Source organism: Gossypium arboreum, chromosome 2 (assembly GCF_025698485.1).
Source record: "Gossypium arboreum isolate Shixiya-1 chromosome 2, ASM2569848v2, whole genome shotgun sequence".
NCBI classification, from domain to species: Eukaryota; Viridiplantae; Streptophyta; class Magnoliopsida; order Malvales; family Malvaceae; genus Gossypium; species Gossypium arboreum.
The window spans coordinates 103,647,791-103,665,906 of NC_069071.1; the positions used below are offsets into that span (position 1 = coordinate 103,647,791).

Genomic DNA, 18,116 nt, shown 5'->3' on the forward strand with positions numbered 1-18,116 from the left:
GGCTAACATCGATGTCGCTTGTCAGGTAGCCTTAACCAGTGATGGTGCCACCTGTCAAGAAGGCTTCACTAGCTTTCTTGGGTTCCATTTCTGTATTCAAGTTTCGAGTTGTATTCAGGTTAGTGGATTGTGTTTGATGTTGCCTACCAGTTAAACTCCTTCAATAAAAAAATCAATTTTTCTTTTTTTTTTTAATGGAATACTAGCGTGTGTTGAAAAAAGGTGGTGGTGTCACCTCTCCACCACCTTCAGCATACCACTTTAGTAATTAATGTTGGTGGAATACTATTTCGGATATTTATTAATTTTTTTAAAAATTATATAGGTAAAAAAAACCTTATATTTTAAAAGATAAACAAAAATAGTTAATTCAATCACTATAAAGTTGATAATGAAATGATGCCAAGAAAAAATACAAAGTCTAGTGGTAAGATGTAGTATGTGGTGTAGTACATGAGTCAGCATATGATTTAGCACACATAAAGATAAAACAAGAGAAAAAATACAAAAATAGTGTTAATGTAGTTTAAATTTAATCTGTATTTGCGAGAACTTACCTAAATACATTTAATATAAACTCACCTTCAATTCATTTCAAACATATATGCACACTCCTTTAATAAATCATAATCCCACCAACTAGCTATGAATAGGTTAACAAGCTTGGTTAATAGATCAAGATTATGCTAAAGAGATAAGTGGGATATAATCTTTTTATAACCAAGTGGCTGATCTTTTATATTTTACCATTATCAAAAGTAAATAAATCATTGCAGAAATTGAGGATGGGTTTTTGGAGTTAGTTCACCCTCGCAGGATCGCGACCCTAACATGTGTGTCGCCCATGGCATAAGGGGCATGATTTTTGGAAAATACAGACATCATATATATAATAAGGGTAATTACATGTCATTTTTTACTATCATGATAAGTTAGCCCAAATCAAAAGTGATCTAATTTGGTTAAAATTTTATTGGGTTTTAATTATTAAATAAAGTATGTGTCAAATATGTGTAGATACTCTAGTAATTGAGTTCTACTCAAATTCTAATTAATGATGGGCTAATTAGAATTTCATTAGAACTAATATGTCAAGGTTATAAATATTAGAGTTATGGTCCCCAAAATGTACACAATATATCTTTTCTAATATATCCCATCATTAGGAAAGAGAGCAGATATTCTCTAAATTTCTTGTGTGCTAGTAAAACTTCAAGGAATTTATAGATTCAGGTACGCTTCCGTATCTAGTTTTGTTCTTGATTTATTCTTGATGATTTGACATGATAGATCCTGGTTTATTAAGTTTTATTTCAGATTTATTTTACAAATTCTAACAATGATGACTTGATGTCATCCTCACCCTCCTCCGACTTATCACCGGCAATCTACTCAGGGTTCCAAACTCAACGGTGGCAACTAAACACAAGGGTTGTGCTTGCTGCGGGACTTAATCCAACACCTTACGACACAAGCTGATGACAACTTTGCACCCCCTGTGTCCACATTCCCGAAGGCACCCCTCTTTTTCAAGAGGATTCATGGCATGTCAAGTCCTGATAAGGTTCTTCACTTTGCATCAAATTAAACCACATGCTCCACCACTTGTACGACCCCCGTCAATTCCTTTGAGTTTCATTCTTGTGAACGTACTCCCCATGCAGGATAAAGTGAAAAATTATTTTCTTATTAACCAAAGAAGTCATCGAAGATTAGGACTTTTCTCCACGAAATCGACTATCTTAATCGATTGAGTCTTTCTTTTTTGGTTAATTTATACTTAGGGTCTGTTTGTTTACATCTAAAAGGTTTTACGGAAAATGTTTTCTGCATTTTCCTGTTTTTGTTTCATAGAAAATAATTTGGTTAATGAAAAATGACTTACAGGCTAAGGTAAAATAAACCCTTTTTCCTATAAAATGACTTACCTTTTGAAAAGCGTAAGTCATTTTCCGGAAAAGAGCTCATCTATAGATAATTTTATTTTTGTATAAAAATTAACTTAAATCAAGTTTAATATTATTACATTGATATTATTTTTATTTTTAAATATTTAAAATATTATATTTTTCAATATTATTAAACATACATATATAATTATTTATATTTAGTCATATAATAAATTATTAATATAATAAATATAATTTATTGTTTTAATAAAATTATTTAATATTTCAATTTTATTTTAATAATAAATTTTAAAATTAAATAATATTATTCACATATTATTGAAAATATTCAATATTAATATTTTAATAATAAATATTTATTACAATTATAAATATATTAATAATAAATGATTAGTAGTATAAAGGTTAAAATATGTCATAAGTCTATGTACACTTCACAGATTTGTAATTTAGTCTTTGTACTTTTATTTTCAAGAATTTAGTCCCTTTACTTTTCAAATTTGAAAATCAAGTCCAATTGTTGACATCGTTAATTTTTTTGTCAGTTTTGTTGATGTCACATTTTTATATAAAAATACTCATTTAGTAGTCCTGTAATTAGAAAATGACGTTGTAATGAATCAATTTAACATAATATTTTTAATATATGCAAAAACAATGTAAAATATAAAATTATAGATAAAAAATTCAATTAAACAATGAAAAATAAGAAAATCTCAAATGTATGTTTGTTTAATTGAAAATAACTTTTATGAAATATTTTTAAGAAATCTACCAAACAACGAGAAAATATTTTATCTGATTCATCCAAACACCGAAAATATTAACTTTTCTAGAAAAGTAAATCATTTTCCGAAATAATTTTCCGAAAATTACTTTCAGTGAAACAAATGGAGTCTTACATAAAAATAAGTATCTTCTTCATATGGCAAATAAAATATCATAATTTTTCTATTTAAAAATATTACAATAAGTCTCAATGCCAAAACTGTGAATTATCTATAAGACTAAAATGAGATGTATCAAATCCTTAAACCACATTGTGAAACACAATTCAAGCTTTACATCAATAATATCTCATTTTTGCATTTTTTTTTTTTTTTTACTAAACGACTATACCAGCAAAATCTGTAGCCAGTTAAACCAAATATTGGTTCAAACAACTTCTGCTTTGAACAAATAAAACCAAAGGAAGTGCTAGTATTAATTGATAACCACATTCCAAACTCATGTTTTTTAGGCTTCAATCTTATGGTTTTTCAATAACAGGGAATTACCAAGACAACTTAACTTCCCCAAGAATTAAGTTAAAAGGCTCCCCTTTCGAGTTATATGTAATGTATAAATGCTCAAATTGTGTTGAATTTAAGTAAATTAAAAGGAGCAGTAAATAAATAAACAAATTATTTAATATCTCTGATAGAAATAGAGAGACATATATTATGTTATTTTATGTTAAGTATTATATACAACAAAACATTCCTGCTCTAGAAACTTCGTCTCCATCACCAAGTTCCTGCACAATTTTTTGTTACGAGAGACCCCTGGAAGCCCACCATGTGGGCACTGTTCAAGTTCCTTTGAGCAGAAGCCTGGATATACTGTCATTTTCTTTCGGGGCAACTTTTTATTGTATACATATTCTGTGCAACGATCTTCTTTTTTTGGTTCTCAAGAAATTGAAGAATCGTTGTCTTGGTTGACAATTGTAAGCCCTTCATTGTGAAAATGCATAGCATTTGACCAAAGTCAAAAGAATTCTTCGGCCTCTATGTGCATTGAAGATGTTCAAAATTTTTTTCCTAGGAATGTCTTTCTTTTTGTATCTACTTTACGCTAAGGTCATCAACTTCATCATCAAAGCCAGAATAAAAAATAAAAAAAATAAAAAAAAAACAAAACAAAACAAAACAAAAAAGCAAGTTTTTATTGTCTGTTATTTAATTTGATCATATGTTTATATAAAAACAAAATATGGCAGGGAGTCAGGCAGCTGTTGCCCCTTATTATAGTAGATGCGAGTGCAACGCAAGACCTGTGAGCCCCAACTCCCACCGGAGCTTCTAGTTCTCATAGCCAAACGTTACCCTTCTCCCATATACCTCCCTTCACGAAAACATGGTAGATTTGAAGAGTATCTGAGCCATATTGCCAGAACCACCTTTTACCTTGTTAAATTGTCTCACCCTAACTAAACACAACCCCCTGCCTGCTGGTTGGTCAAAATCCGAGATAGAGCTCGCGGTGTCAAAACACAACTGTTGAATCCTTTTCAGATTATGAGCAGGAACCTCTTCCGGAAAACTTCCCAAAGGTATTGGATTTAGCCAACTTTCAAGTCATTGAATTGTGTCATCAATATATGGTTTAATATGAATTATATATTGTTCATCTTTTGGATCCTCAATACCGAGACTACAGGATGAAAGTAGTCTTCTTGCACTCAAGTACCGATTGTAATGAGAATATAATGCTCGCCTTATTTGGGTACTTTGTAGAGGGTTCGACTTTTATGATGTTCGGAGAAAACAAAAAGGTCGTGCTTGAAAATGTGGGTGACCTGAGGATATTATCTCATCTAATGGGAAGCTCTATGCCGTTGACCCAGAAGGAAGAACTATAGTGATTGACCCATGCTTAAACGTTAGTTTCCTAACACATGTAGAATGTTTCCGCACTTTGTTAATCCATAAAACTGGCTATGTGGAGATGAAAGTGCGACCCAAAATGGACCACCAAAAAAATTAACAATTCGATTTAAGCATAATCTTTTTTTTCCTTGGCTAACACGATTTGAAGTTAAAATAGGCCAAAAGGAAATCAAAACTTTGAGACTCGTACTCCTAATGGTAAGAAATGTACATGATTACATCCAGCGAATCCTCTTTAATCTGTCAGCAACCAATGAAACTATGCAATTTTTTCTACTATTCATAGAACTTACCTCACGCAGGGTCATGAATCTTCGGCTTCAATCTCTCTCATGAGCATTTTCAGAAACTCTTCTCGCACTGAGGCTCCGTGTATATGAACACACCCTCTCAAATTCAACTGCACATGGTTTTCCGAATTTCCAATCGGATTCCTCCTTAAGAATGTTTCTCTTCAAAGAGGAAGGTGCCCTTCCAGGGTTTCCAGAGAGCGGGGTTGAAGAACAGAAGGTTGGCGTTGCAAAAGGAGAGGCATAAGGAGTGTGCTGAATTGAGAAGGGGCTTGGGGACATTCGTTTTTGGATTGGAAGACCACCCAATCCTCTCCTGTTGAAAAGGGAAACTGTTTCTGCCTCAGCACAGCGCTTGATAACATCGTTAACATAAAGGACATCATCTATTCTTGCCATAATGTTGAAGGCCAAACTCTCCATCACCCTTGAGTAGCTTTCAAGAATTGATTGCCCAACATCCTGCAATTAAAACACAATAATGGGGGTGGGGGTTGCTTAGTATAACAAGAAGAAGGATGCAAGCCATGAATGTATAAACAATGTGAGACCCACTGCTACATCATATGCCAACTACTAGATGACTTTAAGGCTAATTGTAAATTCACTCATTATAAGCTCCATCACCCCTTTAAAAAGCTGTGGTCCAAGATGAATGATGGTAGTTACACAAAATTATATTTCTATCCTCACTAATTAACCAATGAGCTTCCAAAATCACATTTATAAGGAGACATGGTTTGACAAACGCATGATAGAATGATTCTTTATACTTTCTTTCCCCATAAAGAATTATGAGGAATACCTTATTATATTGAATTTTGCTCATATCCAATGATGTCTGTGGAAGACCAGGAAAACGACGCCTCAAGCAATGTAAGAGGGTCTCAGCTCTTTGGGCCAGAAAATTATTCTTTTCACTAATGGAAACAAGACCTTTAACCTTTCCACCCCACGAGGAGCGCTTAACTTTGATGTCATTAATGCGTTTCCTTTGATCTTTGAGCTTGCAAACATGCACTGCTGCCTCAATCCTGTTAGTTACTTCCAGAGTGTGATGTTCGGTTGATAGATCAAGGCAATCAAGTAGACATTCTGGCGAGAATTGATCAGCTGTTATGTAGCGGTAGATGATATCTCCTAGACAAGCCTTTCCATTCTGATGGCAAAGAAAATTTGTTAACATTCAAATCAAGTGTAAGAAAACTTATGCTAAAAAACAGTTATGTCACAATAGCTGTCCCAAAGAGCCGTCCATGCAACAGTTATTTTGACGTTCAATGGGAGAAATGTGAGCACGCATGTTTGTTCCCTTCCAAAGCTATTTTTTAACTTTCCAATCCTAATTTGAGCACCTTCCTTTACTAGCAGGTCTCTTGATAGAGATGCTCCATAGGAAACTATCAATCTGAAAGCTGATAGATCAATGCTGAATACCAGCCATTAATATTCAAGAATTATTACCCAATGTAGAGAACCAATGCATGATAGCTAATACGGTTTATTCAGAAATAAACACAGTCGAATACCTTTGGTAAGTTCTCCAAGTAAGCAGTAGGTATCTCCATCTCTGCAAGCACATTGCTATTAATTGCCATGGCTGCCTTAAGTATTTGGTTCGTGCAATCCCTGCATTGTTGCAACTTCTTCCTTGCATCCTCTGACAAGCCGTTTGGTGGCACTTTTGGACAAGGCAACCACCACTTCTCTTCACAAGCTTCACAATCACCACCATCATCCACGACCATCCCCCGATCAACATACCAAAACTCTGTCTCACAAAACCCATCAAGTATGGTAATCAAGATTGCATCAAGCTTCTTAAGGGCAGGAAGGTTTACATACAAATCTAAGCGTGGCCTTGTCACCATGACTTCGTATGTGCGTCCACCAGGGAATTGTTGTATAGATGGCACAAGGTCAACAATCGAATCACTCACACACAAGAGCCAGTCCATTTCTCTCCTCCACATTGCCTTCTTCTGCGGTGCTAATGGCTCTAACCTCCACAGCTGACCAAAGACGGTCGCTGCCATAACAAACAAGAATACCACTTAGCTTAAAAGAAAATTTAATTTAAACAATACCTAAATAAAAGTAAACGAAACTATAAGCAAAATCACACCAACCAGAGAGATTGGTGATGGCATTCGAAATGGCAAGTGCACTACACACTCCATGCCCACCTCCAGACATGTCTTCTCCTAAAAGAAGCTTAGCAAATCTCTCCTTCATCATCTCAATTTCTGCGTAACATTCAAAAATTATCAATAATCGAGTTGAAATGAAAAGGAAAAAAAAAACGATAAATAATTATAAATCAAGCAGATTAATCTTCCTCTGTTGAAAGCTAAATTTTCCAAAAAATTCCGAAACCGAGATCGATTTTACACTAACAGAAGAACAGGATATAATTAAAAAAATACTAAAAAAAGGCTACAAATAGAAGCAAGCAAAATCATTTCGCTCATAAACTGACCAAGCATAAATCTATATCTCGCGTAAGCCTATAACTAACCAAAATGTTGAAGAAAATTTCCAAAATAAACAAAAGAAAAATGAAATACCAGACAAATTGGTGTCCCGTTTCTCAGGCTTCTCATCATCCCATATCACCACATCCTTCCCTCCAATCACCGGCAACATCAACGGCACCTGAAAACCGAACCTTCCAGCAGCCGGTAACCTTGGAGACGATGAGGTCATGGAACTGGAGCAACCTTCTCCTTCGAACCGCCGATATGAGAAGCTACTACAACTCTCCGATTCACTCACATCTGCACTCAAACTATAACTCCCGCACCGCTCGCTCTGCTCATCAAAGCCATCATCTGAAGATACACTTCCCATGATCTTTTTAATCACAAAATTCAATGGTTAAGAGAAACAAATCCCTAAGGACGAATTTGATAATAATGCGAATAAATTCTGCTCCTCTGGCTAAAATTGTGTTACTGTGCGTCTACATGCTTAGCACTGTCATGGGTTTTGTGGTACTGATGATGTCTTTTTGTGGCGAAAGCAAAAGAGACGGCGTTTGACGGTACTTGTCTTTTCCGTTATGTTCTGGTCTTACCATCCGACACGGACCTTTTCCTTTGGGCCATCTCTGTTTCGGTGTTTCCTCTTTAATCTTTATGATATGGTAACGTTAAATTTTTTAAATCTAATTATTTTGATCGATTAATTTTTTATTTAGGTGATTGAAAGTATAGATATTTAAATTATTATTAGGAGTATGCGATGATTTGATTATCATTTATTTAAAGGTTGAGAGAGGTTATAAGTAATGTTAGGCATTTTATAAAAGAAAATATTAATTTAGATAAATTATATAGTTGGTCACTTAACTTTTAGAGAATTTTCATTTTAGTCACCTAAAATGAATTTTTTACAATTTCATCACTCAACTTTTAATGTGCTTCCATTTTAGTCACCCAACCGTTCAATCTCTAGCGGCGGTTAACTATACACGCCAGTCATGTTCTCACTTTCATTTTAGTTACTCAATCTTTAGGTCGTTTTATAAGTATTGATTGGGATAAAAAATCAAGTATTAAAGTGAAACAATGGTGCAATTAAAATAATTTTGAAAATTCTAATTTTTTCAATATTGAAATTTTAATTTAAAAACATAAAATAAAATAAATAAATTGTTGAAAAAAATTATCCCTTAATAATGTTAATTAATTTGTTCTTGTAATATTGAAATTAATTAAATTAATCTCCTTTTAAATTTTAAAATTTTATTTTATGTTTCCATATTATTCTGAATGAAATTAACTTGATAACTCATATTTAATAATTGTCTGAAAAATTAAATTTTTTTATTATATAATTTTGAATCTTCAAGCTAAGTTAAAAGTGAAGAAAATAATTACAATTAATTAAATTAATTACTTGTTCTTCGTTCGGATAAAGAAAGATGAAAAATTTGGGTTTTGTTTGGAATAGAATATAAAATTAATTAATTAAATTAATTATAAGAACTTTTCTTTGCTTTTAACTTAGTATGAAAGACTCGATATTATATAATAAAAATAGGTTTCATGTATAATTATTAAAGATAATTTATTTGAGTTGGTTTTAATTTGAAAATATAAAATAAAATTTTAAAGGAGACTAATTTAATTAATTTTAATACTATAGTAACAAATCGATTGGTGCTATCAAGGGGTGAATAAATACAATTTAACAATTTTAAAACATTATTTTAGTTTTTATCGTTAACTACCTTAGAGATTTAATGATTAGGTAACTAAAATGAAAGCGTCTTAAAATTGAGTGATGAAATTGCAAGAATTTTATTTTAATCATAAAAAAAAGTGTTTTAAAATTTAGCGATGAACTAAATAGTTAACCCTATTCAAATATTTATTATTGGAATTTAATTTATTTTGAAATTTGAATTCAAATAATTAGATTTATTTTATTTTAAATTTAAATATCTACTTTACTTTATAAAGATTTTATTTATTTAGTATATTCAAATAATTTGATTGATTCATATTTTAATAGTTAGAATTAATGTAGATAATAAATGAAATTAAATTTGTGAATTTAGAGTCAAAAGTTGTAGCTTTTATTCTTAAATTTGAAATATATATGTATTTAATAATAATAATCAATGATGAGCTTGCCATGTTGGAATTTGCAGATGACGTGGCTAAATTTCTTGTTTTGCATGGCGCGAAACTTGCTTGCGTGGAGGGGGAGGGTGTGAGTCCGAAATGTTGATTAGGGAAGAAACGGCGGTTAAGTAAAATTGCCGGGGGGTGGTAAGAAAGCGGATGTTTACAGAAAAAATAACGTGATTTCGCATCTCTAAGCCATTGGATTAGGAAATTAAACAAGTTTAAAAAGTGTAATTAATGCGGTTTTGACTTTTTAAAACTTTGGTTAACTCTAGGTTTGACCTCAAATTCACACTTCCACTATCATCCTTGATTAAACCTTGTTTTGAATATAACATGAAATATATGGATCAATTTTGTAATGGTATGTGTACATTTTATATAGATAATTTGGATTAATCATGTTAAAAATATCTTATATTTTGTTGACACATTACTCTTTTAATTCCACATATCCAAATTATCCATATGTAAGTAAAACATATCAATAATTGATTAATGTTTTAAATTTACACAATAATATTTGAAACCATATTTAATGTCTAAATTAATAATTAAACTAATAAAAATTTTAATATTTTAAAAATTATATAGTTTAATTTCAAAATTAAGTTGAAAATCGATCAAGATAACAATTGCCTGGATTGAATGATGATTGAATCGATTTTTTATTTTTAATATATTTTTATTTTATAATTTTTAACAATTTATTCAATTAAAAATTATTTAATTGAACCGGTCTAGTAAAAACCAATAATTTAATTGATTTTATCTTCGATGATATTTTAAAAACCCAAACCTTAAATAATTAAAAAGAAAGGGATAAAATAAATAGGACGAGAATGAAGCTGAATTAGAGGTATATGATGATTTTAAGTTTTAAACGGCCTTTTAGGGCTTTTTTTTTTTTAAATTAAGGGAAATAAACTGATTTTGGAAAGAGAGTGTGAAAGCGCACCCAGTTGGTTGGGCATACTTTCCTGTCAATTGTATCAAAAGCGCACCCAACTAGACGAGCTTTCACACACACTCTCATTAGCCATTTTTTAAATTTCTTTTAGATTTAGGGTTAAGTTTTTTTTATGAATTAGGATTTAGTGTTTAATGTTTTAAGAGTGAAACCGTAAAAGTTTATAAGTAGATTTGAGGGGTTAGAGATGCGATAACGTGTCTCAGAATACATACATTTCATATGTCATGTTGAGATAGGACCATTACCTCATAAGCTTATCCTATAGAAGTCAGGTTTCAGGGTGACAATTATAATTGAGGGCCAGTAGACGGTCACTATGTGGTTATGAGTTTAAGCTTTTTGGATACCCGCAAATGAAGCCTTAGATATACCATATATAAGATTGAAGCCATGATCATAAAGTTGAAACCATATATAAGTGTAATCAACGTAATTTTTTTCTCTATTTCTAGGCAGTCGGTATCTTTAACCTTTCATTCTTATACAAAAGTTGATACCGAGGTGAACACAAGAGGACTCTCCGCGGAGAGCGGATGTTTTGACACAGTAGATGTCAAACTTGAGTCGGCACAGAAGCAGTCGTGGTTAGTAATTGGTTATTTAATAATGACAACTATTATCAACAACCGCTGCTCACTCGGAGTCCTCTTACGTCCACAACAGTGCCAACCTTTGGATAAAAAAAGAAGATTAAAGATATTGACTGCGTGGAAACGGAGAAAAAATTACACAAATTATAGCAAGAAGCCTAATAGTTTTTCCCTATGATTATGCCCTCAAACTTCTGTATTTATTTATAAGGTAACATCTCCGTGCATCCGAAAAGTTTGAGCTTATGCCCGCAAAACGATCATCAATTGGCTCCTCCGTTATACTTCGATCCATGACCTCATAACAATTATTGATTGAAACCTCCATGTAGACTTCCACTTGTAATCGTATAAAGCAAAATCACTCTTTCCACAGGATAGGTTTCTGAGGTAATGGTCTCATCTCGACAGAATATATGAAATGTGTGTATCTTAAAACAACATTGCATCACCAACAACTTAAGAATACCTCAAACTAAAAATTTTATTAGTTACAAAATTTTTTAACATTGAAGCAGGGAAGAAAACCAAACGAAAGAAATATTGTAAAATGGATGAATAAAGATGGGAGAGATGATGGAGTATGAAGGGGGAGCCTCACTTTTATAGGCACGAGGAGGGGTAAGATTACAAAGGAAAAATTCCCCGTGTTTGAAAATATGTCGTAAGAGAGGTGTTTTCATCAAATATCTAAAAAAAATGCTTCAAACCTTACCCAGGATTCTTAGGATAAGGTCACTTTTTGAAAGACCATTAGTGAAAATGGTAAGAAAGCTTGTTCAGTTGGGGGTTTGATCCGGGGAAGAGTTTTAAGCTTGCAATGTAGATATCTAGCATCGATTGACCCTTTTAAGTATGAACTGTTCGATATGAAAGGCGAATTCAAGCTGGAGGCGACCATATCATTGCACCACTCAATCAGAAATGCTATAATAGAGTTATATGTCGAGTTTGTCGAAGCTAATGGAGCTAGTCCATCTTCGACCATTATTGCGACTAATACGAGAACCGAAGCAGAAAGTCTTACTATACGATTGTGCGATGAGTTCACTGGTTTGTTACAAAGCTCCTATTATGATGTCTCTGAAGCATCAATGGATAGATATTTTTCAGTTTCGGGCATTGATTTTAACTTTGGCGGCTACTATCAATTAAGGTATAAGCGTAGTGAACCTCGACACTCTGGCACGACATTCAGTTAGTGCGTCTGATTTCAATTTCGGTGGTTCGATGTCTTGTGGTAGGACTACTTATGGGGCATCAACTTACACCGGCTGGTAATCCAGTGCAGATTTTACGTAGCACATGGGGTATAGAAGAACTAATGACTTACTTCTTACGACTGGGTCCGACGAGGGTACATTAAATGGCATGGATGAAGATGACAATAAAGATGCAGCCGAGGAAAAAAGAACAACAAATGTTGTTGACAGATCAAAGTCGCACCTCGATCTAATTCGACAGTCCGGTCCGGATAGTTTGGAAGCAGTACTTTTTTCTGAACTAAAGCAGGTTCCAACTGAGCCAGAACCTTGAGGTTCTAATGATGATAGTTCAGAAATTGTTACAAATCCAATTTCGTGATTTAGGGCTTATGAACATTCGCCTCATATGACCAACATTGACCTCTTTACCGAGGGTAGTTTAGAGTGTCAACAACTCCCGCACAAAACACTTGGCCATTCAAGCTCATCATCAAATGTTTAGGTATTGAAAGTGGGCATAGAGTACCCCATTAAAAATGCTTTTCTTGTTGTATTGAAGCGGTACAGCTTCAAATAATGGCTAATGTAACACTCCTAACTTGTATCCATCACTGGATTAGGGTTATGAAGTGTTACCATCCATACACATGCATACTATCCCTAAATCGAGCCCTCGAAGCCCTAAAAATAACTTAGAAGCAAGTCAGGACCAAATTGAAACAATTTGGAATATTTAGGAAAAAGATGCAAAATTTGCAAAATAAGGGTCATACGACCATCTGCGCCGTGTAACTTTCGAACTAGGGACACACAGCCGTGTCCCAGCCTATGTCCTCACCCGTGTAACACTATGAATAGGGTCACGCGGTCGTGCCACACACACATGTGCCAGGCCATGTAACTCTCTGAGTTGCCCTATACGCCCGTGTGCCAGGCCGTGTGTTAAGTCATGCAACTCACTAACTTGCACCCTAAGAAATCCCCAAATGACATATGATAGTATCGCTAGGCTGTGTACTTCACACGGTTGAGACACATGTCCGTGTCTCAAGCTGTGTGAACTCAAAATTTACCTAAATCAAGCCATTTCAAAATCATTTCATGCATAACCTTTCAACCCATTAAAGCACACTTTAAGGGGACCGAAACATCACCCAAACACACATCAAAATTCCATTTCAAGGTCCTAATTCAACTAACTAGTATGCCATTCAAAGGCACCACAATTATAAAAACACAATATTTACCAAAACATGTAGACATTACTTCATTCCATGCATAAAGACTTTATTCTATTATGTGCCTAAAACACATCATAATTGACCATTTCCATACCATTCCAAACATACCATAAAAGACTTATAAATATGCATAGTAAGCTAACCAAAATGACACAATTTGACAAGGCATCAAATGGTACCAAACCAAGATAACTTTCAAAACTAATACATGCCAAAATACCATTAACACATTCTTCAAATACCATTACAAAACACCCTATACATGTCATTATAAACCTTGGCCAAAATGCACAAAAACTATCGAATTGACTTCTGGATAGTGTGATAGATCTCTAATGAACTTCCAAATCGATAAGCTTCCGGTAATCTATAAAACAAAAGAAAGAAACTACGTAAGCAACGAGTGCTTAGTAAGCTCTTATAAATCAAAACATGACTTACCATTGCCTTTGCATAATATAAAGCATAAGTATAATATCAACCAAAACCATAAGCTTGCCATAAGTGTATACATCATCATTAAATTCACAAGTTAGCACACTTGTATGTAAACCAAATGAATTAACCATAAGATAAGTAAATTTCCATATGAAATACATCATTTAGTTCATAAATTATTTCCATAAGATTATGCTTAAGTCCATTTGAATACTTGTCATTTCATTCCTTTTTCTTGCTTGTTGAACCATTTAGAATTACATCAGATACTCGGGAAAGCTCACACGAAGTGTGTCTTTACATATAACCGTAACCTTTCCTTTATATTATTGCTCACACGAGTTGTGAAATGAGCCTGCTCACACAGGCTGTAGGTTGAAATGTAAGCTACACGATGTTGATCATACGAGCTATGGAGAATCTACAACAAATGTAGGATCTCAACTGTCGGTAGGACTTTCAAGAGCAGCACTCAAAACATGAAATCTCTAAAGACATGTCATTTGTATCCTAAGAATTCCTAAGGTTCAACTAGGACTCGATATCCGTCAATTCATCATAGCATTGATTCGTTTATATATCGATCCATTTACATTATAAATAACATAATAAAAATTTAATTAAATAACATTTACACAATAACCGTTCATACGAACTTACATTGACAACTAGGCTATAGCTGTAACAGCTCATTTTTAGTGAAACTGGAACAGTGGTTTCGGGACCACAAATCCGAGTTCGTAAAAAAAATTATTTTAAAATTATTTTATGGTCTAACATATGATAAGAATATCGTATAAAAATTTTGTTAAGAAAATTTTACCGATTACATGTTTAGTTGATAAAATGACCAAATTGCATGAAATGCAAAAGTTAAGTTCTAGTAGCTATAAGTATCAAATAGTTATGAAATTCAACATTGGAGGTCCTTATATGAAAAATAGACCATTAAGAAGAGTTAGTAGATAAGCATGATTAGCCATCAATGGAAAATTAGAAAAAGAAAATGACTAAATTAGAAACTGGAAATAACAAAAGATGATAAATAATTAAATAACAAAATATCATCTTTTTCATCATCTTTCCCAAATTATATTACATGGAAACCCTAGCTAAGAGAAAAGAATTCAAGCAAGCTTACTTGGCTTAATTGGGTAAGTAATCTTATCCTATTTTTAGTAATTTTTATATTTTCGAGATCGTAATAGCTTAATCTAGCATCTCGGGGATTAAATTGTAAAGTTATCAAAGTATTAAAGTTTTTCCATGGATGAATATGCATGAATTATGAAATTTATGGTAGAAAATGAAAGACTATTAATAGATAAACAACTTTTGTAAAGTGAATTTTGATGAAATTGTGATTTAGGGACTAAATTGTAAAGATATAAAATTTATGGAAAAATTTTGAATTTTATGAATTACATAGGCTGAAAATGTTACATGTAAAAATCGGTTAGACTTGGAATAAGGGTTAGATTGCATGAATTTTACTTTTCCGACTCTAGAGACGAAATCATCATTAATTAAAAGTATAAGGGCAAAATGGTAATTTTGCCTAAGATGTGAATTGAATTGAATTGAATATGAATTGTATTAAATTGAGCTAAATTTACTCGTATAGATCTAGATAGACCAAATACGGAGCTAGATTGAGGTAAAGAAAAAGTAACGGATTAGTAGCATACAAGTTCACGAACATTGTTGAGGTAAGTTTGTGTAAGTAAATTATGTATATTTATATATTTAAATTGAATGTTATGTATGTGTATTGTATAATTGACATGTACGAAAATCGGTCACATATCCAATAATACTTGATAAATAATAAGTCTCGTTTGGATAAATGAGATTCGATGGATACAGAGTTCTCGAGTTGGTTGTGGTCCTACATACGTTGTGCACACACCATAGCTCGAAAAAGCGTCCCTTTATGAGTTCTCATGAGCATCCCGATATTTGGCCCTCTCGAGCTTTCTGTTATATAGTTCTTGCAAGCTTTCCTTTAACAGCTCTTTGGAGCATCCCGATCGGTTGTAATCACGCATGTGTTATGGACACACCGTAGCTCTTATGAGCTTTTCGATATATGGTTCTTCGAAACTTCCCGATTAAAGGCTTTTTATGAGCTTTCCGTTAATGGCTTTCCGGAGCTTCCCGAAATAGCTCGCTTGAACTTCCCGACATATAGCTATTTGGAGCTTCCCAATTAATGGCTCTTCGGAGCTACCCGTTATTGGCTCTTATGAGCTTCTAGTTATACAACCCGGATAAGTTTCCCGTTACATGGCTTACATGAGCTTCCCATTATTAGGCTCGAGAGAAGGCTTCTTGATTATGTGTTTTAACTAACACTCCCGAATATTGTAATAACCGACTTTCAATGATATCGGGAATAGTGGTTTGAGACCCCTAAATTTGAAAAATAAGCTCGAAAATTTATTTCTTTAATAATTATGAGCCAAATATGATTTTTGAGAGATTTTTAAATTAGTAATTTGTGTTTTATAAAGATTTATTAAGTCAAGAAATTGAAGAAAATAGGTATCGAGATCTCGATTTTATAAATCAAGCCATAAATATTTATAATTTATGAAGTATCAATAAGGTAGTATTAAAATTTCGTCCGAAAATTTTAACGTTTGGGTGGTTAATTAAATAAAAAGGACTAAATTGAAAAAGGTGTAAAAGTTGCTAAAATGATTAAATAGCTCAATTATCAAATGAGGAAGGATCTAAAGTGAAAATAAGCCCATAGGAGATATTTTGGGCGGCAATAGTTGAGAAAAGTCAGGAAATGGGTGAATTTAAGGCAAAATTAGAAAATTACCAAAATTAACTAAATAAAAATGGGACCAAATGGGAATATCTAGAATTCTCTTCAATTCTCTTCATTTTCATCAGCTGAAAAACAACCATGGAAGAGGGTTCAAGCTGGTTTTCATACTCTAGCTTCATGTAAGTTTAATTCTTGCTTTCTCCTTGAAATTTCTATGTTTTTAGACTTTTACAATTGGGTCCAACTTACTATTTCATTAGTTCTTAATTTCATGGCTAATTTTTAAAGTTTTTATGGATGAGTGCTGGAAGCATATGATGAATAAACATATAATAGAAGCTTTAATTTTGATATATGATAATTTTATCAGGGAAAATTGATGGAAATTGATTTTAGGACCTAATTGTGAAAATGTTTGGAATTAAAATCTAGTGCTGAAATTATGACTTCCAAAAGTTGTAAAGTAGTTTAAAGTGATAGAGTAAAGTGTTAATTGAGAAAAATCTGCTCAATTGAGAGGCTAATTGAGTAGGGACGAAATTGTTATTTATTAAAAGCTTAGGGGAAAAATGGTAATAAACAGCTTGCACTAAAACAATATTGGACAGCAGCAGTAGACTAACTTTAAAAAATCACCATAAATTTTAGAATCGAATTAGAAGATGAAAAAATATAAAATTAAATTTTATTGAGTCTAGTTTCTCATAGAAGAAACGGTGCAAGCAATGGATTTGTAAATCATGAGATATAATGAATTTTGTGAGACAAGGTCAGAATGAATTCGGGTTCCCCTGTTCTGACTTTGAAAAATCATAAAAAAATTAATAAAAATAATTAGGGGCATAAATTTATATGTATAGAATTCTAAATGAGTCTATTTTTCAAGAGAAATAAACAGTAACATCATTTGTATCATGTATGAAGAGATAGCTAATTTTTAGTGAAGAAGGGTCGAAGCGTGGAGAATGAGAGCAGGGGTGAATTTAAAGAATAAACAGTACTTATTGGCTAAACCAAAAATTCTGAAAATTTTATGGTAAGAATATATATGAGTCTAGTTTCAGGAAAAATTAGCAGATCTTAATTTTGAGTTCCATAGCTCCAGATATGAATAATTTAGTTACTATGACACGGGTGGATAGCTTGAATATTCACATAAGTAATTAGTGAAAATTATGGATCAGGTTACTTACAAGTGTGTTATTTATACCAAGGATGTGGATGGAGAGGAGGAGGAGGAGGAAAAATATATGAATGACTTGTGTATAAATTGACTACATGCCCGATTATAAACAATAAACGTTGAATTAGTAATGATATAATGTTTTATTTCATATATTCATTATTAAATTGTAAATATTGAAAAAGTATGAAAATTGTGTAATACCCCATACCCGTACCTGAG

The 18,116-nt window shown here is 32.7% G+C and overlaps 1 protein-coding gene and 1 long non-coding RNA gene across 3 annotated transcripts; one reads left to right on the forward strand and one right to left on the reverse strand.

Moving 5' to 3' along the window:
- Positions 1–3,847: 3,847 nt before the first annotated feature.
- Positions 3,848–5,171, forward strand: LOC128289361 (uncharacterized). The gene is made up of 2 exons (XR_008278979.1): positions 3,848–4,224; positions 4,409–5,171. It is a non-coding gene; the product is annotated as an uncharacterized LOC128289361 (long non-coding RNA).
- On the reverse strand, positions 4,641–7,997 carry LOC108467304 (rop guanine nucleotide exchange factor 1). 2 transcript variants are annotated; one of them, XM_053025093.1, is made up of 5 exons: positions 7,419–7,997; positions 7,038–7,097; positions 6,381–6,880; positions 5,657–6,010; positions 4,641–5,313 (listed from the first exon to the last, which is right to left on the reverse strand). In XM_053025093.1, the coding sequence occupies exons 1-5, from the start codon at positions 7,699–7,701 to the stop codon at positions 4,882–4,884; spliced, it is 1,629 nt and encodes a 542-aa protein (XP_052881053.1). In that variant the 5' UTR covers positions 7,702–7,997; the 3' UTR covers positions 4,641–4,881. The 2 variants fall into 2 exon arrangements, with proteins under 2 accessions (XP_052881053.1, XP_017623417.1); XM_017767928.2 differs by having other exon boundaries at positions 6,981–7,097; positions 7,419–7,996.
- Positions 7,998–18,116: the final 10,119 nt, after the last annotated feature.